The sequence below is a fragment of the Phyllobates terribilis genome, unplaced genomic scaffold, assembly GCF_046119375.1.
Source record: "Phyllobates terribilis strain yellow unplaced genomic scaffold, ASM4611937v1 Scaffold_7__3_contigs__length_470593459, whole genome shotgun sequence".
In the NCBI taxonomy this organism is placed as follows: Eukaryota; Metazoa; Chordata; class Amphibia; order Anura; family Dendrobatidae; genus Phyllobates; species Phyllobates terribilis.
The window spans coordinates 19,000,666-19,025,022 of record NW_027362767.1 but is presented as its reverse complement, the minus strand read 5'-3'; the positions used below and the strand labels follow the sequence as shown (position 1 = coordinate 19,025,022).

General features: G+C 46.2%; 1 protein-coding gene across 3 annotated transcripts in view; it reads left to right on the top strand.

Annotated features, from left to right (window-relative positions):
• Window positions 1-24,149, top strand: part of TTC8 (tetratricopeptide repeat domain 8) — a 34,432-nt gene extending 10,283 nt beyond the window's left edge. For all 3 annotated transcript variants that reach the window (XM_073638222.1, XM_073638223.1, XM_073638224.1), the window contains 13 exons: window positions 14,480-14,600; window positions 15,830-15,893; window positions 15,963-16,122; window positions 17,197-17,286; window positions 17,671-17,715; window positions 19,201-19,286; window positions 19,756-19,843; window positions 20,492-20,602; window positions 20,829-20,968; window positions 21,827-22,001; window positions 23,367-23,489; window positions 23,609-23,692; window positions 23,894-24,149. In XM_073638222.1, the coding sequence (XP_073494323.1) occupies window positions 14,480-14,600; window positions 15,830-15,893; window positions 15,963-16,122; window positions 17,197-17,286; window positions 17,671-17,715; window positions 19,201-19,286; window positions 19,756-19,843; window positions 20,492-20,602; window positions 20,829-20,968; window positions 21,827-22,001; window positions 23,367-23,489; window positions 23,609-23,692; window positions 23,894-24,010 (1,404 nt within the window). In that variant the 3' untranslated portion in view covers window positions 24,011-24,149. The remainder of the gene's footprint in view (window positions 1-14,479; window positions 14,601-15,829; window positions 15,894-15,962; window positions 16,123-17,196; window positions 17,287-17,670; window positions 17,716-19,200; window positions 19,287-19,755; window positions 19,844-20,491; window positions 20,603-20,828; window positions 20,969-21,826; window positions 22,002-23,366; window positions 23,490-23,608; window positions 23,693-23,893) is intronic.
• Window positions 24,150-24,357: the final 208 nt, after the last annotated feature.

Sequence of the window (24,357 nt, the reverse complement as noted above, 5' to 3'; positions counted from 1 at the left end):
TACTGATCCTGAGTTACCTCCTGTATTATACTCCAGAGCTGCGCTCATTATTCTGCTGGTGCAGTCACTGTGTACATACATTACATTACTGATCCTGAGTTACATCCTGTATTATACTCCCGAGCTGCACTCACTATTCTGCTGGTGCAGTCACTGTGTACATACATTACATTACTGATCTTGACTTACATCCTATATTATACTCCAGAGCTGCACTCACTATTCTGCTGGTGGAGTCACTGTGTACATACATTACATTACTGATCCTGAGTTACCTCCTGTATTATACTCCAGAGCTGCGCTCATTATTCTGCTGGTGCAGTCACTGTGTACATACATTACATTACTGATCCTGAGTTACCCCCTGTATTATACTCCAGAGCTGCACTCACTATTCTGCTGGTGCAGTCACTGTGTACATACATTACATTACTGATCCTGAGTTACATCCTGTATTATACTCCAGAGCTGTGCTCACTATTCTGCTGGTGCAGTCACTGTGTACATACATTACATTACCGATCTTGAGTTACCTCCTGTATTATACTCCAGAGTTGCGCTCATTATTCTGCTTGTGCAGTCACTGTGTACATACATTACATTACTGATCCTGAGTTATCTCCTGTATTATCCTCCAGAGCTGCACTCACTATTCTGCTGGTGGAGTCACTGTGTACATACATTACATTACTGATCCTGAGTTACATCCTGTATTATACCCCAGAGCTGCACTCACTATTCTGCTGGTGCCGTCACTGTATACATACATTACTGATCCTGAGTTACATCCTGTATTATACCCCAGAGCTGCACTCACTATTCTGCTGGTGCAGTCACTGTGTACATACATTACATTACTGATCCTGAGTTACATCCTGTATTATACTCCAGAGCTGCACTCACTATTCTGCTGGTGCAGTCACTATGTACATACATTACATTACTGATCCTGAGTTACATCCTGTATTATACCCCAGAGCTGCACTCACTATTCTGCTGGTGCCGTCACTGTATACATACATTACTGATCCTGAGTTACATCCTGTATTATACTCCAGAGCTGCACTCGCTATTCTGCTGGTGCAGTCACTGTGCACATGCATTATATTACTGATCCTGAGTTACATCCTGTATTATACTCCAGAGCTGCACTCACTATTCTGCTGGTGCAGTCACTGTGTACATACATTACTGATCCTGAGTTACATCCTGTATTATACTCCAGAGCTGCACTCACTATTCTGCTGGTGCAGTCACTGTGCACATGCATTACATTACTGATCCTGAGTTACATCCTGTATTATACTCCAGAGCTGCACTCACTATTCTGCTGGTGCAGTCACTGTGTACATACATTACTGATCCTGAGTTACATCCTGTATTATACTCCAGAGCTGCACTCACTATTCTGCTGGTGGAGTCACTGTGTATATACATTACTGATCCTGAGTTATATCCTGTATTATACTCCAGAGCTGCACTCACTATTCTGCTGGTGCAGTCACTGTGTACATACATTACATTACTGATCTTGAGTTACATTCTGTATTATACCCCAGAGCTGCACTCACTATTCTGCTGGTGCAGTCACTGTGTACATACATTACATTACTGATCCTGAGTTATCTCCTGTATTATCCTCCAGAGCTGCACTCACTATTCTGCTGGTGCAGTCACTGTGTACATACATTACATTACTGATCCTGAGTTACATCCTGTATTATACTCCAGAGCTGCACTCACTATTCTGCTGGTGGAGTCACTGTGTACATACATTACATTACTGATCCTGAGTTACCTCCTGTATTATACTCCAGAGCTGCACTCACTATTCTGCTGGTGCAGTCACTGGGTACATACATTACATTACTGATCCTGAGTTACATCCTGTATTATACTCCAGAGCTGCACTCACTATTCTGCTGGTGCGGTCACTGTGTACATACATTACTGATCCAGAGTTACATCCTATATTATACTCCAGAGCTGCACTCACTATTCTGCTGGTGCAGTCACTGGGTACATACATTACATTACTGATCTTGAGTTACCTCCTGTATTATCCTCCAGAGCTGCACTCACTGTGTACATACATTACATTACTGATCCTGACTTACATCGTATATTATACTCCAGAGCTGCACTCATTATTCTGCTGGTGGAGTCACTGTGTACATACATTACATTACTGATCCTGAGTTACCTCCTGTATTATACTCCAGAGCTGCGCTCATTATTCTGCTGGTGCAGTCACTGTGTACATACATTACATTACTGATCCTGAGTTACATCCTGTATTATACTCCAGAGCTGCACTCACTATTCTGCTGGTGGAGTCACTGTGTACATACATTACATTACTGATCCTGAGTTACCTCCTGTATAATACTCCAGAGCTGCGCTCATTATTCTGCTGGTGAAGTCGCTGTGTACATACATTACATTACTGATCCTGAGTTACCTCCTGTATTATACTCCAGAGCTGCACTCACTATTCTGCTGGTGCAGTCACTGTGTACATACATTACATTACTGATCCTGAGTTATATCCTGTATTATACCCCAGAGCTGCACTCACTATTCTGCTGGTGCGGTCACTGTGTACATTCATTACATTACTGATCCAGAGTTTCATCCTATATTATACTCCAGAGCTGCACTCACTATTCTGCTGGTGGAGTCACTGTGTACATACATTACATTACTGATCCTGAGTTACCTCCTGTATTATACTCCAGAGCTGCGCTCATTATTCTGCTGGTGCAGTCACTGTGTACATACATTACATTACTGATCCTGAGTTACCCCCTGTATTATACTCCAGAGCTGCACTCACTATTCTGCTGGTGCAGTCACTGTATACATACATTACATTACTGATCCTGAGTTACATCCTGTATTATACTCCAGAGCTGTGCTCACTATTCTGCTGGTGCAGTCACTGTGTACATACATTACATTACTGATCTTGAGTTACCTCCTGTATTATACTCCAGAGCTGCGCTCATTATTCTGCTTGTGCAGTCACTGTGTACATACATTACATTACTGATCCTGAGTTACCTCCTGTATTATACTCCAGAGCTGCGCTCACTATTCTGCTGGTGGAGTCACTGTGTACATACATTACATTACTGATCCTGAGTTACATCATGTATTATACTCCAGAGCTGCACTCACTATTCTGCTGGTGGAGTCACTGTGTACATACATTACATTACTGATCCTGAGTTACCTCCTGTATTATACTCCAGAGCTGCACTCACTATTCTGCTGGTGCAGTCACTGTGTACATACATTACATTACTGATACTGAGTTACCTCCTGTATTATACCCCAGAGCTGCACTCACTATTCTGCTGGTGCGGTCACTGTGTACATACATTACTGATCCAGAGTTACATCCTATATTATACTCCAGAGCTGCACTCACTATTCTGCTGGTGGAGTCACTGTGTACATACATTACATTACTGATCCTGAGTTACCTCCTGTATTATACTCCAGAGCTGCGCTCATTATTCTGCTGGTGCAGTCACTGTGTACATACATTACATTACTGATCCTGAGTTACATCCTGTATTATACTCCAGAGCTGCACTCTCTATTCTGCTGGTGGAGTCACTGTGTACATACATTTACATTACTGATCCTGAGTTACCTCCTGTATTATACTCCAGAGCTGCAGTCACTGTGTCCATACATTACTGATCCTGTACTGATCCTGAGTTACATCCTGTATTATAGTCCAGAGCTGTACTCACTATTCTCCTGGTGCAGTCACTGTGTACAGACATTACATTACTGATCCTGAGTTACATCCTGTATTATACTCCAGAGCTGCACTCACTATTCTGCTGGTGCAGTCACTGTGTACATACATTACATTACTGATCCTGAGTTACCTCCTGTATTATACTCCAGAGCTGCACTCACTATTCTGCTGGTGCAGTAACTGTGTACATACATTATATTACTGATCCTGAGTTACATCCTGTATTATACTCCAGAGCTGCACTCACTATTCTGCTGGTGCAGTCACTGTGTACATGCATTACATTACTGATCCTGAGTTACCTCCTGTATTATACTCCAGAGCTGCACTCACTATTCTGCTGGTGCAGTCACTGTGTACATACATTTCATTACTGATCCTGAGTTACATCCTGTATTATACTCCAGAGCTGCACTCCCTATTCTGCTGGTGCAGTCACTGTGTACATACTTTACACTACTGATCCTGAGTTACATCCTGTATTATACTCCAGAGCTGCGCTCACTATTCTGCTGGTGCAGTCTCTGTGTACATATATTACATTACTGATCCTGAGTTACATCCTGTATTATACTCCAGAGCTGCACTCACTATTCTGCTGGTGCAGTCACTGTGTACATACATTACATTACTGATCCTGAGTTATATCCTGTATTATACCCCAGAGCTGCACTCACTATTCTGCTGGTGCAGTCACTGTGTACATACATTACATTACTGATCCTGAGTTACATCCTGTATTACACTCCAGAGCTGCACTCTCTATTCTGCTGGTGTAGTCACTGTGTACATACATTACTGATCCTGAGTTACCTCCTGTATTATACTCCAGAGCTGCACTCACTATTCTGCTGGTGCAGTCACTGTGTACATACATTATATTACTGATCCTGAGTTACATCCTGTATTATACTCCAGAGCTGCACTCACTATTCTGCTGTTGCAGTCACTGTGTACATACATTATATTACTGATCCTGAGTTACATCCTGTATTATACTCCAGAGCTGCACTCACTATTCTGCTGGTGCAGTCGCTGTGTACATACATTACTGATCCTGAGTTACCTCCTGTATTATACTCCAGAGCTGCACTCACTATTCTGCTGGTGCAGTCACTGTGTACATACATTACATTACTGATCCTGAGTTACCTCCTGTATTATACTCCAGAGCTGCACTCACTATTCTGCTGGTGCAGTCACTGTGTACATACATTACATTACTGATCCTGAGTTACATCCTGTATTACACTCCAGAGCTGCACTCTCTATTCTGCTGGTGTAGTCACTGTGTACATACATTACATTACTGATCCTGAGTTACCTCCTGTATTATACTCCAGAGCTGCACTCACTATTCTGCTGGTGCAGTCACTGGGTACATACATTACATTACTGATCCTGAGTTACATCCTGTATTATACTCCAGAGCTGCACTCACTATTCTGCTGGTGCAGTCACGGTGTACATACATTACTGATCCTGAGTTACATCCTGTATTATTCTCCAGAGCTGCACTCACTATTCTGCTGGTGCAGTCACTGTGTACATACATTACATTACTGATCCTGAGTTACATCCTGTATTATACTCCAGAGCTGCACTCACTATTCTGCTGGTGCAGTCACTGTGTACATACATTATATTACTGATCCTGAGTTACATCCTGTATTATACTCCAGAGCTGCACTCACTATTCTGCTGGTGCAGTCACTGTGTACATACATTACTGATCCTGAGTTACATCCTGTATTATACTCCTGAGCTGCACTCACTATTCTGCTGGTGCAGTCACTGTGTACATACATTATATTACTGATCCTGAGTTACATCCTGTATTATACTCCAGAGCTGCACTCACTATTCTCCTGGTGCAGTCACTGTGTACATACATTACTGATCCTGAGTTACATCCTGTATTATACTCCAGAGCTGCACTCACTATTCTGCTGGTGCAGTCACTGTGTACATACATTACATTACTGATCCTGAGTTACATCCTGTATTACACTCCAGAGCTGCTCTGACTATTCTTCTGGTGCAGTCACTGTGTACATACATTACTGATCCTGAGTTACATCCTGTATTATACTCCAGAGCTGCTCTCACTATTCTGCTGGTGCAATCACTGTGTACATACATTACTGATCCTGAGTTACATCCTGTATTATACTCCAGAGCTGCACTCACTATTCTGCTGGTGGAGTCACTGTGTACATACATTACATTACTGATCCTGAGTTACATCCTGTATTATACTCCAGAGCTGCACTCACTATTCTGCTGGTGCAGTCACTGTGTACATACATTACATTACTGATCCTGAGTTACATCCTGTATTATACTCCAGAGCTGTGCTCTCTATTCTGCTGGTGGAGTCACTGTGTACATACATTACATTACTGATCCTGAGTTACATCCTGTATTATACTCCAGAGCTGCACTCCCTATTCTGCTGGTGCAGTCACTGTGTACATACACTACATTACTGATCCTGAGTTACATCCTGTATTATACTCCAGAGCTGCACTCACTATTCTGCTGGTGCAGTCACTGTGTACATACATTACATTACTGATCCTGAGTTATATCCTGTATTATACCCCAGAGCTGCACTCACTATTCTGCTGGTGCAGTCACTGTGTACATACATTACATTACTGATCCTGAGTTACATCCTGTATTACACTCCAGAGCTGCACTCTCTATTCTGCTGGTGTAGTCACTGTGTACATACATTACTGATCCTGAGTTACCTCCTGTATTATACTCCAGAGCTGCACTCACTATTCTGCTGGTGCAGTCACTGTGTACATACATTATATTACTGATCCTGAGTTACATCCTGTATTATACTCCAGAGCTGCACTCACTATTCTGCTGTTGCAGTCACTGTGTACATACATTATATTACTGATCCTGAGTTACATCCTGTATTATACTCCAGAGCTGCACTCACTATTCTGCTGGTGCAGTCGCTGTGTACATACATTACTGATCCTGAGTTACCTCCTGTATTATACTCCAGAGCTGCACTCACTAGTCTGCTGGTGCAGTCACTGTGTACATACATTACATTACTGATCCTGAGTTACCTCCTGTATTATACTCCAGAGCTGCACTCACTATTCTGCTGGTGCAGTCACTGTGTACATACATTACATTACTGATCCTGAGTTACATCCTGTATTACACTCCAGAGCTGCACTCTCTATTCTGCTGGTGTAGTCACTGTGTACATACATTACATTACTGATCCTGAGTTACCTCCTGTATTATACTCCAGAGCTGCACTCACTATTCTGCTGGTGCAGTCACTGGGTACATACATTACATTACTGATCCTGAGTTACATCCTGTATTATACTCCAGAGCTGCACTCACTATTCTGCTGGTGCAGTCACTGTGTACATACATTACTGATCCTGAGTTACATCCTGTATTATTCTCCAGAGCTGCACTCACTATTCTGCTGGTGCAGTCACTGTGTACATACATTACATTACTGATCCTGAGTTACATCCTGTATTATTCTCCAGAGCTGCACTCACTATTCTGCTGGTGCAGTCACTGTGTACATACATTACATTACTGATCCTGAGTTACATCCTGTATTATACTCCAGAGCTGCACTCACTATTCTGCTGGTGCAGTCACTGTGTACATACATTATATTACTGATCCTGAGTTACATCCTGTATTATACTCCAGAGCTGCACTCACTATTCTGCTGGTGCAGTCACTGTGTACATACATTACTGATCCTGAGTTACATCCTGTATTATACTCCTGAGCTGCACTCACTATTCTGCTGGTGCAGTCACTGTGTACATACATTATATTACTGATCCTGAGTTACATCCTGTATTATACTCCAGAGCTGCACTCACTATTCTCCTGGTGCAGTCACTGTGTACATACATTACTGATCCTGAGTTACATCCTGTATTATACTCCTGAGCTGCACTCACTATTCTGCTGGTGCAGTCACTGTGTACATACATTATATTACTGATCCTGAGTTACATCCTGTATTATACTCCAGAGCTGCACTCACTATTCTGCTGGTGCAGTCACTGTGTACATACATTACATTACTGATCCTGAGTTACATCCTGTATTACACTCCAGAGCTGCTCTGACTATTCTGCTGGTGCAGTCACTGTGTACATACATTACTGATCCTGAGTTACATCCTGTATTATACTCCAGAGCTGCTCTCACTATTCTGCTGGTGCAATCACTGTGTACATACATTACTGATCCTGAGTTACATCCTGTATTATACTCCAGAGCTGCACTCACTATTCTGCTGGTGGAGTCACTGTGTACATACATTACATTACTGATCCTGAGTTACATCCTGTATTATACTCCAGAGCTGCACTCACTATTCTGCTGGTGCAGTCACTGTGTACATACATTACATTACTGATCCTGAGTTACCTCCTGTATTATACTCCAGAGCTGCACTCACTATTCTGTTGGTGCAGTCACTGTGTACATACATTATATTACTGATCCTGAGTTACATCCTGTATTATACTCCAGAGCTGCACTCACTATTCTGCTGGTGCAGTCACTGTGTACATGCATTACATTACTGATCCTGAGTTACCTCCTGTATTATACTCCAGAGCTGCACTCACTATTCTGCTGGTGCAGTCACTGTGTACATACATTTCATTACTGATCCTGAGTTACATCCTGTATTATACTCCAGAGCTGCACTCCCTATTCTGCTGGTGCAGTCACTGTGTACATACATTACACTACTGATCCTGAGTTACATCCTGTATTATACTCCAGAGCTGCGCTCACTATTCTGCTGGTGCAGTCTCTGTGTACATACATTACATTACTGATCCTGAGTTACATCCTGTATTATACTCCAGAGCTGCACTCACTATTCTGCTGGTGCAGTCACTGTGTACATACATTACATTACTGATCCTGAGTTATATCCTGTATTATACCCCAGAGCTGCACTCACTATTCTGCTGGTGCAGTCACTGTGTACATACATTACATTACTGATCCTGAGTTACATCCTGTATTACACTCCAGAGCTGCACTCACTATTCTGCTGGTGCAGTCACTGTGTACATACATTATATTACTGATCCTGAGTTACATCCTGTATTATACTCCAGAGCTGCACTCACTATTCTGCTGTTGCAGTCACTGTGTACATACATTATATTACTGATCCTGAGTTACATCCTGTATTATACTCCAGAGCTGCACTCACTATTCTGCTGGTGCAGTCGCTGTGTACATACATTACTGATCCTGAGTTACCTCCTGTATTATACTCCAGAGCTGCACTCACTATTCTGCTGGTGCAGTCACTGTGTACATACATTACATTACTGATCCTGAGTTACCTCCTGTATTATACTCCAGAGCTGCACTCACTATTCTGCTGGTGCAGTCACTGTGTACATACATTACATTACTGATCCTGAGTTACATCCTGTATTACACTCCAGAGCTGCACTCTCTATTCTGCTGGTGTAGTCACTGTGTACATACATTACATTACTGATCCTGAGTTACCTCCTGTATTATACTCCAGAGCTGCACTCACTATTCTGCTGGTGCAGTCACTGGGTACATACATTACATTACTGATCCTGAGTTACATCCTGTATTATACTCCAGAGCTGCACTCACTATTCTGCTGGTGCAGTCACGGTGTACATACATTACTGATCCTGAGTTACATCCTGTATTATACTCCAGAGCTGCACTCACTATTCTGCTGGTGCAGTCACTGTGTACATACATTACATTACTGATCCTGAGTTACATCCTGTATTATACTCCAGAGCTGCACTCACTATTCTGCTGGTGCAGTCACTGTGTACGTACATTATATTACTGATCCTGAGTTACATCCTGTATTATACTCCAGAGCTGCACTCACTATTCTGCTGGTGCAGTCACTGTGTACATACATTACTGATCCTGAGTTACATCCTGTATTATACTCCTGAGCTGCACTCACTATTCTGCTGGTGCAGTCACTGTGTACATACATTATATTACTGATCCTGAGTTACATCCTGTATTATACTCCAGAGCTGCACTCACTATTCTCCTGGTGCAGTCACTGTGTACATACATTACTGATCCTGAGTTACATCCTGTATTATACTCCAGAGCTGCACTCACTATTCTGCTGGTGCAGTCACTGTGTACATACATTACATTACTGATCCTGAGTTACATCCTGTATTAAACTCCAGAGCTGCTCTCACTATTCTGCTGGTGCAGTCACTGTGTACATACATTACTGATCCTGAGTTACATCCTGTATTATACTCCAGAGCTGCTCTCACTATTCTGCTGGTGCAATCACTGTGTACATACATTACATTACTGATCCTGAGTTACATCCTGTATTATACTCCAGAGCTGCACTCACTATTCTGCTGGTGGAGTCACTGTGTACATACATTACATTACTGATCCTGAGTTACATCCTGTATTATACTCCAGAGCTGCACTCCCTATTCTGCTGGTGCAATCACTGTGTACATACATTACATTACTGATCCTGAGTTACATCCTGTATTATACTCCTGAGCTGCACTCACTATTCTGCTGGTGCAGTCACTGTGTACATACATTACATTACTGATCCTGAGTTACATCCTGTATTATACTCCAGAGCTGCACTCACTATTCTGCTGGTGCAGTCACTGTGTACATACATTACATTACTGATCCTGAGTTACATCCTGTATTATACTCCAGAGCTGTGCTCTCTATTCTGCTGGTGGAGTCACTGTGTACATACATTACATTACTGATCCTGAGTTACATCCTGTATTATACTCCAGAGCTGCACTCCCTATTCTGCTGGTGCAATCACTGTGTACATACATTACATTACTGATCCTGAGTTACATCCTGTATTATACTCCTGAGCTGCACTCACTATTCTGCTGGTGCAGTCACTGTGTACATACATTACATTACTGATCCTGAGTTACATCCTGTATTATACTCCAGAGCTGCACTCACTATTCTGCTGGTGCAGTCACTGTGTACATACATTACATTACTGATCCTGAGTTACATCCTGTATTATACTCCAGAGCTGCACTCACTATTCTGCTGGTGCAGTCACTGTGTACATACATTACATTACTGATCCTGAGTTACATCCTGTATTATACTCCAGAGCTGCACTCACTATTCTGCTGGTGCAGTCACTGTGTACATACATTACATTACTGATCCTGAGTTACATCCTGTATTATACTCCAGAGCTGCACTCACTATTCTGCTGGTGCAGTCACTGTGTACATACACTACATTACTGATCCTGAGTTACATCCTGTATTATACTCCAGAGCTGCACTCACTATTCTGCTGGTGCATTCACTGTGTACATACATTACATTACTGATCCTGAGTTACATACTGTATTATACTCCAGAGCTGTGCTCACTATTCTGCTGGTGCAGTCACTGTGTACATACATTACATTACTGATCCTGAGTTACCTCCTGTATTATACTCCAGAGCTGCACTCACTATTTTGCTGGTGCAGTCACTGTGTACATACATTACATTACTGATCCTGAGTTATATCCTGTATTATACCCCAGAGCTGCACTCACTATTCTGCTGGTGCAGTCACTGTGTACATACATTACATTACTGATCCTGAGTTACATCCTGTATTATACTCCAGAGCTGCACTCACTATTCTGCTGGTGCAGTCACTGCGTACATACATTACATTACTGATCCTGAGTTACATCCTGTATTATACTCCAGAGCTGCACTCACTATTCTGCTGGTGCAGTCACTGTGTACATACATTACATTACTGATCCTGAGTTACCTCCTGTATTATACTCCAGAGCTGCACTCACTATTCTGCTGGTGCAGTCACTGTGTACATACATTACATTACTGATCCTGAGTTACATCATGTATTACACTCCAGAGCTGCACTCACTATTCTGCTGGTGCAGTCACTGTGTACATACATTACATGACTGATCCTGAGTTACCTCCTGTATTATACTCCAGAGCTGCACTCACTATTCTGCTGGTGCAGTCACTGTACACATACATTACATTACTGATCCTGAGTTACCTCCTGTATTATACTCCAGAGCTGCACTCACTATTCTGCTGGTGCAGTCACTGTGTACATACATTACATTACTGATCCTGAGTTACATCATGTATTACACTCCAGAGCTGCACTCACTATTCTGCTGGTGCAGTCACTGTGTACATACATTACATTACTGATCCTGAGTTATATCCTGTATTATACTCCAGAGCTGCACTCACTATTCTGCTGGTGCAGTCTCTGTGTACATACATTACATTACTGATCCTGAGTTACATCCTGTATTATACTCCAGAGCTGCACTCATTATTCTGCTGGTGCAATCACTGTGTACATACATTACATTACTGATCCTGAGTTATATCCTGTATTATACTCCAGAGCTGCACTCACTATTCTGCTGGTGCAGTCACTGTGTACATACATTACATTACTGATCCTGAGTTATATCCTGTATTATACTCCAGAGCTGCACTCACTATTCTGCTGGTGCAGTCACTGTGTACATACATTACATTACTGATCCTGAGTTACATCCTGTATTATACTCCAGAGCTGCACTCACTATTCTGCTGGTGCAGTCACTGTACACATACATTACATTACTGATCCTGAGTTACCTCCTGTATTATACTCCAGAGCTGCACTCACTATTCTGCTGGTGCAGTCACTGTGTACATACATTACATTACTGATCCTGAGTTACATCATGTATTACACTCCAGAGCTGCACTCACTATTCTGCTGGTGCAGTCACTGTGTACATACATTACATTACTGATCCTGAGTTATATCCTGTATTATACTCCAGAGCTGCACTCACTATTCTGCTGGTGCAGTCTCTGTGTACATACATTACATTACTGATCCTGAGTTACATCCTGTATTATACTCCAGAGCTGCACTCATTATTCTGCTGGTGCAATCACTGTGTACATACATTACATTACTGATCCTGAGTTATATCCTGTATTATACTCCAGAGCTGCACTCACTATTCTGCTGGTGCAGTCACTGTGTACATACATTACATTACTGATCCTGAGTTATATCCTGTATTATACTCCAGAGCTGCACTCACTATTCTGCTGGTGCAGTCACTGTGTACATACATTACAGCACTGATCCTGAGTTACATCCTGTATTATACTCCAGAGCTGCACTCACTATTCTGCAGGTGCAGTCACTGTGTACATACATTACATTACTGATCCTGAGTTATATCCTGTATTATACTCCAGAGCTGCACTCACTATTCTGCTGGTGCAGTCACTGTGTACATACATTACATTACTGATCCTGAGTTACATCCTGTATTTTACTCCAGAGCTGCACTCACTATTCTGCTGGTGCAGTCACTGTGTACATACATTACATTACTGATCCTGAGTTACATCCTGTATTATACTTCAGAGCTGCACTCACTATTCTGCTGGTGCAGTCACTGTGTACATACATTACATTACTGATCCTGAGTTACCTCCTGTATTATACTCCAGAGCTGCACTCACTATTCTGCTGGTGCAGTCACTGTGTACATACATTACATTACTGATCCTGAGTTACATCCTGTATTATACTCCAGAGCTGCACTCACTATTCTGCTGGTGCAGTCACTGTGTACATACATTACATTACTGATCCTGAGTTGCATCCTGTATTATACTCCAGAGCTGCACTCACTATTCTGCTGGTGCAGTCACTGCGTACATACATTACTCTGGGCCTGTATGTGGTATACGCTGTATACACTGGTGTAGCAGTAGTTTGCTGTCTGCTAGGAGTGATTCTTTTATGTAATGTTGCTGTGAATCTTTCTCCTTCCTCGCTCCTCTTTTCTGCGATTCATGTGATGCGAGTGTTATGAATTTCTTTCCTTGCTGTTGCCCCAGAGGTGAATCCTCAGGAAATTCATTATTTTCTTAGCATATTTTAATTAGCGTCCTGCATTGTCAGCAGGCTGCGGCCTCCGCTGGGCATCTCTGACATTACATTTCCACCTCCGGCCGGGTGAGAACCTTCTGACGGAGGTGTAAAGTGGCTCTAGTGGCGCACACAGTAGTTGTGGTGCACATAAAACATGGTGCTGTACTGTGATTGGTGGAGAGAGTGGGCACAATCGGGGTCCGCACAGACCGGCATCTGCACTGACACCCACCTCTTTCCACAGTTTTTTTTTGTTGTTTTAATCCAGTAACATTTTCCAAAAAAGTAATGTTACAGAAATCCAAATTCAGAAATAAACAGCTCCCCCCCATTCCCCGTCCCCTGCTCCTCCCAACATCCATTTATTGCTGTCGAGAAGACATAAATATCCAGTAGTCGACTTTAACAGTAAATCAAAGCAAATACAAGTAGTTCCCTGTAGAAATATCAGAGCGATGGCCTTCAAGGAGGTAAAATGCAAACCATAAACCGGAATGGCTCTTTCCACAGGTGTTTGGTGCTGCAGATTGCAGACGTCAGTCGCACTCGTAGTGTTTTAAAAGACCAGGCACCATTTTTTTCAGGAACACAATGCTTTGCAGTAAAGTAATGAATTCTGATCTGCATCTAGATGGGGTCCCTCAGCGCAGACAGTGTGCTTTCTTGTGTTCCCGCAGGCAGCGTGGAGCCTGAAGACCCGAGCTCTGACCTCGATGGTTTATGTGGATGAGATCGACGTCGATCAGGAGGGGATCGCTGAGGTGACATTGGATGAAAACTCCATTGCCCAGGTGGCACGTAAGTCAAATGTGGAGAGGGAAAGGTTAAGTGCATTGTCATCTCTGATTGACTGCAGCCGTCACGTGGCCATAAAACCTAATGATACCTGAGACTCTGCTGCAGTGGTCACATGTTTGTACAACCTAGCGGAGCATGGGTCCCTGCCACTGTGGCCAGTGATTGGCTGCAGTGGTCACATGTTTGTACAACCTAGCGGAGCATGGGTCCCTGCCACTGTGGCCAGTGATTGGCTGCAGTGGTCACATGTTTGTACAACCTAACGGTGCTTGCAAATCATAAAAGAATTCTATTATGGCCGTAGTGACCTGTAATTGCTGCAGCCCATCACTGGTCACAGACGTCACACACTGGATGGGAAAGTGAGGAGATCGTCAGGGAATCCGGGCGACACTCGGAGACTGACTGCGTGTGAATGCTAAGTGCCTGCGTGGGTTCTTTCTTTATTTTTTTCCGTGCTGTGGCGCTTATAAAATGGGATGGACAATCCCTTTAAGGTTTTTTTCACAGTAGACCTTTATTTGGTGCCAGGACTTCTCATTGGTGAAGTCTAACAAGAATAGGGGCTTTCTGTTCCCCCCCCGGGAAATCTTTCTGTAGAGTTGAGCAAAAATCATTTTCGGGTTCCTTGTCCGATGGCCACATCTATAGTCCGTGGGGGCCGGACCTGAACCCTGGGGCATCTCCTGCACCTCTTCTGATTAGTAAGCTCACACAACGTCACACCACAACGTAAGTGGGCAGGAGGTAGGAGGATTTTGCAGGCTCTGAGTCTGGTGGTCACGGGCTTTTTTTATTTATTTTTATATTGTAAAGTCCATTTTCCTGTGATATTTCAAGTCCTATAAAGAAGCCTATGGTTAAATGAAAAACTGTAGAAAAATAAACGTCTTCTGACTCTCAAAAAACACATTATGAGAACATGGCGACTTACACACAGACACGACGTGAATCCTGCCGGACGCGGCTTTCTACGTGGCCGATCTGGACACGTCCTGTAGTTGTTGTACTTAGCATTAAAGGAAACTCTACCTGAGATACTAATCCCCCCGGCTTTACAGATCAGAGCTGGCCAACTAGTGATCGGGGCCAGATGTTCCCCGCCACTCACCTGATTAAACATGTCCGCAGCGTGCGCCGTATATCTATAACTTCCTGCTCGTAACGTCCAGCGTTTTCTCATTCTGTGCGTTTCATTGACTCTTATAAGATGCGTGAATTATTTACAGGTCCAGGGACTTCAATCAGACAAGTAACCGGAAAGAGACCTGAGGGCCCGAGTCCAGCGGTGCGGTGAGTCCATAGGGCCGGGACATGACGGAAACGTCCAGATGTATCAGCCTGACATATCTCTTTCTGCAGACCGGTCACTCAGTCCGGGCGGCCACTCACTGGCTTCGTCAGACCCAATACACAGTCCGGACGGCCTGGCACCATGGAGCAGGCGATCCGCACCCCAAGGACCGCGCACACGGCCCGGCCGATCACCAGCGCCTCGGGGCGATACATACGACTTGGAACGGTGAGCAAGTTGTGGCATTGGCTTCAAACATGCTTCAATCTTACCTCGATCACCCCCATCCTCAAGAAGCCCTCCATTGACCCATCCTCTGTGCCCAGCTATCGCCCCATATCACTTCTCCCCTGTGCCTCAAAACTACTGGAACAACACGTCCATCTTGAACTGTCCTCCCACCTCTCCTCCTGCTCCCTCTTTGGCTTCTGACCGCACCACTCCACTGAAACTGCCCTGACTAAACTCACCCATACCTACTAACTGCCAAATCCAAGCGACACTACTCTGTCCTCCTCCTCCTGGACCTGTCCTCCTCCTCCTGGACCTGTCCTCCTCCTCCTGGACCTGTCCTCCTCCTCCTGGACCTGTCATCTACCTTCGACACAGTGGACCATTCCCTCTTACTACAGACTCTCTCATCTCTCGGCATCACAGACTTGGCCCTATCTTGGATCTCCTCATACCTAACACACCGGACATTCAGTGTCTCCCACTCACACACCACCTCCTCATCTCGCCCCCTATCTGTCGGTGTCCCCCAAGGTTCAGTCCTAGGACCCCTGCTCTTCTCCATCTACACCTTTGGCCTGGGACAACTCATACAGTCTCATGGCTTTCAGTATCACCTCTATGCTGATGACACACAGATCTACCTCTCTGGACCCGATATCTCCTCCCTACTAACCAGAATCCCACAATGTCTGTCCGCCATCTCATCCTTCTTCTCTGCTAGATTTCTAAAACTTAACATGGATAAAACAGAATTCATCATCTTTCCACCATCTCGTTCAACCCCCCCATCTGACCTATCTATCAACTTCAATGGCTGCCCACCCTCCCCAGTCCCACAAGCTCGCTGCCTCAGGGTAACCCTGGACTCTGATCTCTCCTTCACACCTCATATCCAAGCCCTTTCCACTTCCTGCCGACTCCGACTCCAAAATATCTCCCAGATCCGCACATTCCTCAACCACGAATCTGCAAAAACACCAGTGCACGCCCTCATCATCTCCCGCCTCAACTACTGCAACCTCCTGCTCTGATAAATCTGACTGATAACAGCTTTATTTTTTCCCCTAGGCCTCTATGTTGACCCATCCGGACGGACCTTTCATCAACTTGTCCAGGTTAAATCTGTCCAAATACTCCCAGAGTCCCAACTTGGCAAAGGTCAGTGAGTGATTCACTAGGACAAAAATCCATAATCGTGCAAGAGAAGAAAAAATAAGTCTGTATAATGTTACCAGAGCTGTTATACTGGAGCCGGTGCCTCAGCCATATCACAGAGGATCTGTCCACTGACCGGTCAGCCGGGGTCCTGCCGATGTCGGCCGGGGTCCTGCTGGGGGACACAGTGCTGATTGCCTATATCAGTATAAAAATGTGGGGGGAACAGAGACGAGTCAGGTGTGGAGTCTTACAGGCAAAGCTCCATGGGAGAAAAGTTTGCAAATTGTGAAAGATAATTTACATTAAAAATATGCAGTGAAATATCACAGCCTTCTCCTTCTCGGTGTCTGCATTTTTCTAGTTTTGCTTTCTCCTTTTTTGCAGACGTTGTTTGAGTACATCTTCCATCATGAAAACGACGTGAAGAATGTAAGAATTCCTCTATTTCTTCCTATTAATGTTCACTCCCCAAAGCTGAGGAAAGTTACCACCCTGGGTTATCAGTGAGCTCCTCACTGTGAGCTCCGATGCGGATCCTGGTGACATCAAATGTGACGTCGCTCTCCGCACTTTCCCCAGACATGAAGCAGCCGACTGTGCTGAGCATTGATAGGGAAAAAGGAGCAAATCACTGCCAGCCTGCGCCGCCTCTCCTTCCTGCTGCACCCTGCGCCGTGCCTCCCTCCTCTTCCGCACCCTGCGCCGTGCCTCCCTCCTCTTCCGCACCCTGCGCCGTGCCTCCCTCTTCTCCCGCACCCTGCCCCGTGCCTCCCTCTTCTCCCGCACCCTGCCCCGTGCCTCCCTCTTCTCCCGCACCCTGCCCCGTGCCTCCCTCTTCTCCCGCACCCTGCCCCGTGCCTCCCTCTTCTCCCGCACCCTGCCCCGTGCCTCCCTCTTCTCCCGCACCCTGCCCCGTGCCTCCCTCCTCTCCCGCACCCTGCGCCGTGCCTCCCTCTTCTCCCGCACCCTGCGCCGTGCCTCCCTCTTCTCCCGCACCCTGCGCCGTGCCTCCCTCTTCTCCCGCACCCTGCGCCGTGCCTCCCTCTTCTCCCGCACCCTGCGCCGTGCCTCCCTCTTCTCCCGCACCCTGCGCCGTGCCTCCCTCTTCTCCCGCACCCTGCGCCGTGCCTCCCTCTTCTCCCGCACCCTGCGCCGTGCCTCCCTCTTCTCCCGCACCCTGCGCCGTGCCTCCCTCTTCTCCCGCACCCTGCGCCGTGCCTCCCTCTTCTCCCGCACCCTGCGCCGTGCCTCCCTCTTCTCCCGCACCCTGCGCCGTGCCTCCCTCTTCTCCCGCACCCTGCGCCGTGCCTCCCTCTTCTCCCGCACCCTGCGCCGTGCCTCCCTCTTCTCCCGCACCCTGCGCCGTGCCTCCCTCTTCTCCCGCACCCTGCGCCGTGCCTCCCTCTTCTCCCGCACCCTGCGCCGTGCCTCCCTCTTCTCCCGCACCCTGCGCCGTGCCTCCCTCTTCTCCCGCACCCTGCGCCGTGCCTCCCTCTTCTCCCGCACCCTGCCCCGTGCCTCCCTCCTCTCCCGCACCCTGCCCCGTGCCTCCCTCTTCTCCCGCACCCTGCGCCGTGCCTCCCTCTTCTCCCGCACCCTGCGCCGTGCCTCCCTCTTCTCCCGCACCCTGCCCCGTGCCTCCCTCTTCTCCCGCACCCTGCCCCGTGCCTCCCTCTTCTCCCGCACCCTGCGCCGTGCCTCCCTCTTCTCCCGCACCCTGCGCCGTGCCTCCCTCCTCTCCCGCACCCTGCGCCGTGCCTCCCTCCTCTCCCGCACCCTGCCCCGTGCCTCCCTCCTCTCCCGCACCCTGCGCCGTGCCTCCCTCTTCTCCCGCACCCTGCGCCGTGCCTCCCTCTTCTTCTTGGAGAAGCACAGATGTCGGAGAATACTTATCTGTACCCCCTTGTTCTCCAGGCTCTGGAGCTGGCGGCTTTAGCCACTGAAAATGCTCAGTTCAAGGACTGGTGGTGGAAGGTTCAGCTGGGGAAATGTTATTACAGGTGAGCTGTGATAATACACGGCACACGCATGATGTCTCTGCAGCCCACACAACACGTAACACACGTGCCGTGCTCTCACTTCTATAATTACATGCCAAGGATCGGCTTTGCTTGCAGTCTCCACCCCGACCACAAGGTGTGCTGTGTAAATGTGATAATGGAGAGGGCCACACACTACAGACAGATGCTGGTACAGCGCCACCTAGTGCCAGAAATATTCATTGCACGCATTCTTTTTTTTTTTTTTTTTTTTTTTTTTTATAAAAGCAGGCTGAATTATGATAAATAGGAAATGCCTAAATATGGAGGGAACTGAGAACCTGTATTTGTTACCGACTCCATTGACTTGTGGGATAAATTATATAAACATATCCAGACTGTAAAGCGGAGTGCTGTGATCTCTGGGGATCAGCGTCCGGTATCTCCGCGTCTCACGCACCGTGCCTCCGGTTTTTCTTGTTTCCTATAGATTAGGCCTCTTCCGTGAAGCAGAAAACCAGTTTAAATCTGCACTTGTGCATCAGGAGATGGTGGATACGTACCTGTATTTGGGAAAAGTAAGTTCCCAGACTTTTTTCCATTTACATTATATAAATGTGATTTACTTTTTTAATTTTTTTTTATGTGATTTTTTATGTGATTTTTTTTCTTTGTATTTTTTTATACAAATATACTTTTGATATTGCATAATAAGAAATGTCCTGTGATGTCCTAGACAGCCGGATTGTTAGGCCTTCACTAGCCCCCCGGCTGCCATGAGGTACCCATCAGCACCTTCTAATAGTGGCACGGGCTGGCTAACTACGTAGCTTCTGTTCATTATTAACCATATAAAAACCTCAATCACCTTCTCCTCCCATTGTAAAAATACAGATAGAAAATAAAACATATCTAGTATCACAGCGTCTGTAATGGTCCATTTTATCGACATATAAAACCAGGGTCATTTTTATTGAACATTGTAAAAGCAAACCTCCTCAGAAATAAATGAAGGAATTGCAGTTTTTCTCTCTTTTACTCTAAATGTTTTTTCCTGCTTTTCAGAACATTATATGATAAAGTGAATGAATGGCGACGTTCAAAACCACAACTTTTCTCGCCCAAAAAAATAATCCCTCATACGGCTATGTCAGCCCAAAAATAAAAAATAATCACAGCTCTTCTAACAAAAAAAAATGATTGTCTGCGGTTGTTCTGTCTTTCAGGTGTACGCCCGCATGGACCAGCCGCTCACCGCACTCTCTGTGTATAAACAAGGCCTGGACCGGTTCCCTAAAGAAGTCGCCCTCCTCTGCTCCGTGGCACGGATTCACGAGGTTGGAGTCCGCACTCGCCCGTAGATCAGCGTGATACGATACGTAGAGATGTGTAATGGCCGTTCTGCATCTGCCCCGACGTCCATGAGAACCGCAGCGTTACATGTGCGGGGAGCAGTGGAGACATTTGCTTGCACTGATTTCCTGTCGCTTTCGTTTTTTGCACTTGTTCCTGTTTCACAACCTTTGCCGTTGTGCAAATATTCTGCTTCATCTCCTCATTCAGGAAATGAATAACCTGACGTCCGCCACAGAATATTACAAAGACCTCCTGAAACAGGACAACACCCACGTGGAGGCCATTGCCTGCATCGGAAGTAACCACTTCTATACCGACCAGCCGGAGATCGCGCTGCGGTTTTACAGGCGAGTTGCCCCAAGAGCTTGACAGGGATAGGCGAGTTACAGACGTATAGATTTACCTTACTGGTATAACTTGTTTGCAGCCTTCCTTCCCGTCCGCACCGCCATCTGTAAGATGGCTGCAGATGGAGGGGCAGATCCCATTGTAACACATGGGAAATGGCAGAGAGCTGCAGTAAAAGGTTATTAGCCAATGCACAGGGGTTTCCGGACTTCCATACACGGGGCCGAGCGCTCCCCCGTACTCTGAGAGATGCTGTTAGATGATTCTGGCCCCCAACTGATGGTGTCAGGAGGCCCCCATACACATTAGATGGTCGGCTGATATCCCCCCTGACGTCCTGACATTGATCTAATCGGTATGGGGGCCTGTAGATATTGATGGTCTGTGCTTAGAGTGGGTCATCAATATCGATGTGGGTCCGTCACCCATCACCTCAATCCATCAGCTCCGATGACTGATGGACGTGGTGTACAGGACTGGACACAAGGTACTGATGGACTTGGTGTACCGCCCCGACCTTGTGTAGTGGCCGTTCTCGGGTACTGTTCAGCTCCTATGGAAGTGGATGTGATCTGAGCTGCAGTACGGAGAACGGCCACTACACACTGTGTGGCGCTGTGCTAGTCTTTACATCCTATTACTGTGGTAGCTGCACAGAGGGGGAGGGTGCCAGGTGCTGGACCCCCACTAATCCGACATTGGTGACCTACCTACGATTGGGTCATCATTATCTAGAAGGTGGAAAGCCTCTTATATCAAGTATATTCGTTTATAACTTACCATCCCCTTTAAGACTCTCCATTGTAAGTGAATGATGAGGGTAGAGTTTCCTCTCTAATTCTGGGATCACCTCACAGGCGCCTCCTACAGATGGGAGTCTATAACTGCGAGCTGTTTAACAACCTGGGACTGTGCTGCTTCTACGCCCAGCAGTATGACATGATCCTGACGTCTTTCGAGAGAGCGCTGTCCCTGGCTGAGAACGACGAGGAGGTCGCTGAGGTCTGGTACAACCTGGGACACGTCGCAGTGGTACGTCCGTAGATCGCTGAAAGATAATGTTATAGTATTAACAGGACGTGACAGAGGGGGAGTCTGTAAACCCAGCTGCTCAACATATAATGAGAAGGTCTACTCTGGCAGTCTGTGGCCCAGAGTACGGGACCTGTGGCCCAGAGTACGGGACCTTTGCCAGCTGAGGGTTGTGCAGATTTATGCCAAATTCTGCTGTACATTACAGTACACTTTGTTGGGTAATGGGAGACGCTTCCTCCACTTACGTGAAGTTGCTGCAAAGTTGTCAAAAGTTGGAGGGGTTTTTTTGTACTAAAATATCCATGTTTTTGTGCCTTTTTCTGGCATAAATCTAGTTAGAAATGTCCCCTTTTGTTTCAATTCCTAACCGATTGCGAGCTTGCTGTCTGTGAATGTGTTCAGGTCCCATTCTGCTTGTTTGTCTTTTGATTTTATACTTTTTTGGGTTTCCATAAATCAGGGTGTGATGGAGCAGCAGCGTGGGGCGATATCTGTGTAGCTCTCCTCCAGTTGTTGATTTTGGTCATGAACCGCGCCGAGGTCGGGAATATCCCTCACAATTGTTCCGCTTGTAACATTATGTCAAGGAGAAACTAATAAGTTTACCTAAAGTTCTTAAAACTTGCAGCAGAACTTTCCTGGTGATTGTAGTCCACCCAGCGGTGCGTTCCCTGCCGTGCAGTGATTGTCCGTCACCCGTGATGATCACCCTTTATCTTCTGTGCAGAGGATCTGACGCGGGAACGATGATCTGCTGATGACAGATTAAATCCTCTCTTCCATTATTCAGATCCCGCTAACGCTGCAGCCGCCTTTCTGTAAGATTAGTTGCAGCCGCTCCATCACTTCTCCAGTAATTTACAGACAATGCACCGGCACCAGCCATCGGTGTTACATCAGATCGATGGGATCAATGGAGCAAGAGTCACCCCGAATGGAAGTGCAGCCAGCGACCACCTCCCAGGTGTGACCCCGATTACACTGAAGCCCACGTCTTATAAGGACACGGTGTCGTGAGAGTAACATCAGCCACAAAGGTCTGATTCCAACAATGGGGTGGCTGCGATTCCCGGAACGTGCCGCATCCCATCACCTCGGCCTCCCCGGAAGCTGCATGGACGGACTATGACTGCCAGGAGGAGACGAGTCTCCAGCCTCTACGGTTTCCTTTCAGCGAGTGCAGGGTCTGCGGTCACCATTACCATCTGTGTCACCATTACCATCTGTGTCACCATTACCATCTGTGTCACCATTACTTGCGCCGCTCCGTCCTGTAAGCAGAACCTGTGCGGAGCTTCAGGAGCGATTGATTTTGACATTATTTCTGGTGTTGACACTTTCCACCTTGTTTTATGTCTTTAGGGCATCGGAGACCTGACTCTGGCTTATCAGTGCTTCAAGCTGACCTTGGCCAACAACAACGACCATGCTGAGGCGTACAATAATCTGGCCGTATTGGAAATGCGTAAAAGTCGTGTTGAGCAGGTCAGTCCTGTCGGCGACGTGCGTTTAGCTGACGAGACACTCCATGCGCTCTCTTCTTTTGCCTTTTAACTCTTTCGATGTGGGTTCATTAGTTTTGGAACATCCCCTCTCTTCCTCAGGCCCGCGCTCTCCTGCAGACGTCCGCTGCCCTCGCCCCGCACATGTACGAGCCACATTTCAACTTTGCCTGCCTCTCTGACAAGGTGAGCAGCGTCTCGTTACTGTCTAGAAGAGATTACAGTAAGAAAGAGACATAAACTCATCCCGAGATCATATCCAGAATGAGATAAACCTGGAATCAGCAACTCCAGCGTTTCCTGACTGTCGGGAGGTGGTGGAGATTGCAGTTTTGCAGCAGCTGGAGTGAGACGATTTGCTGATACTTTACCGCCTTTGTCTTGCAGATCGGGGACCTCCAGAGCAGCTACGTCGCCGCTCAGAAGTCAGAAGCCGCGTTCCCTGACCACGTGGAAACTCAGCAGCTCCTCCACAAGCTGAGGCAGCATTTTGCAATGATTTAGGCTCAATGGTCTCTAGATACAAGGTCATGTAGAAACAGACTTTACGCTAATCGTTGGCGATCGCTACAGCAAAAGTTTCTGCTGATAACACTAATGTGCACAGGACACAATTAACCCCAAACATGGCCATGATTCTGTATTTGATGGTCGGTTGTTCAATGTCCAACAGAAAAAATTCCGACAAATGCCCCACCCCCGTCGTCAGTCGTACAGATATTGTTGCAATGCTATCGGCCAAAAGTCCCGTCTTACGACCCAGGAGTAGTTTCCTGCTGGAGGATAATGTGATCGGAGCGTACCGCCGTGGACAATATCTCTGCGCATGTTGGGGTCTTTGGCCGCATTTC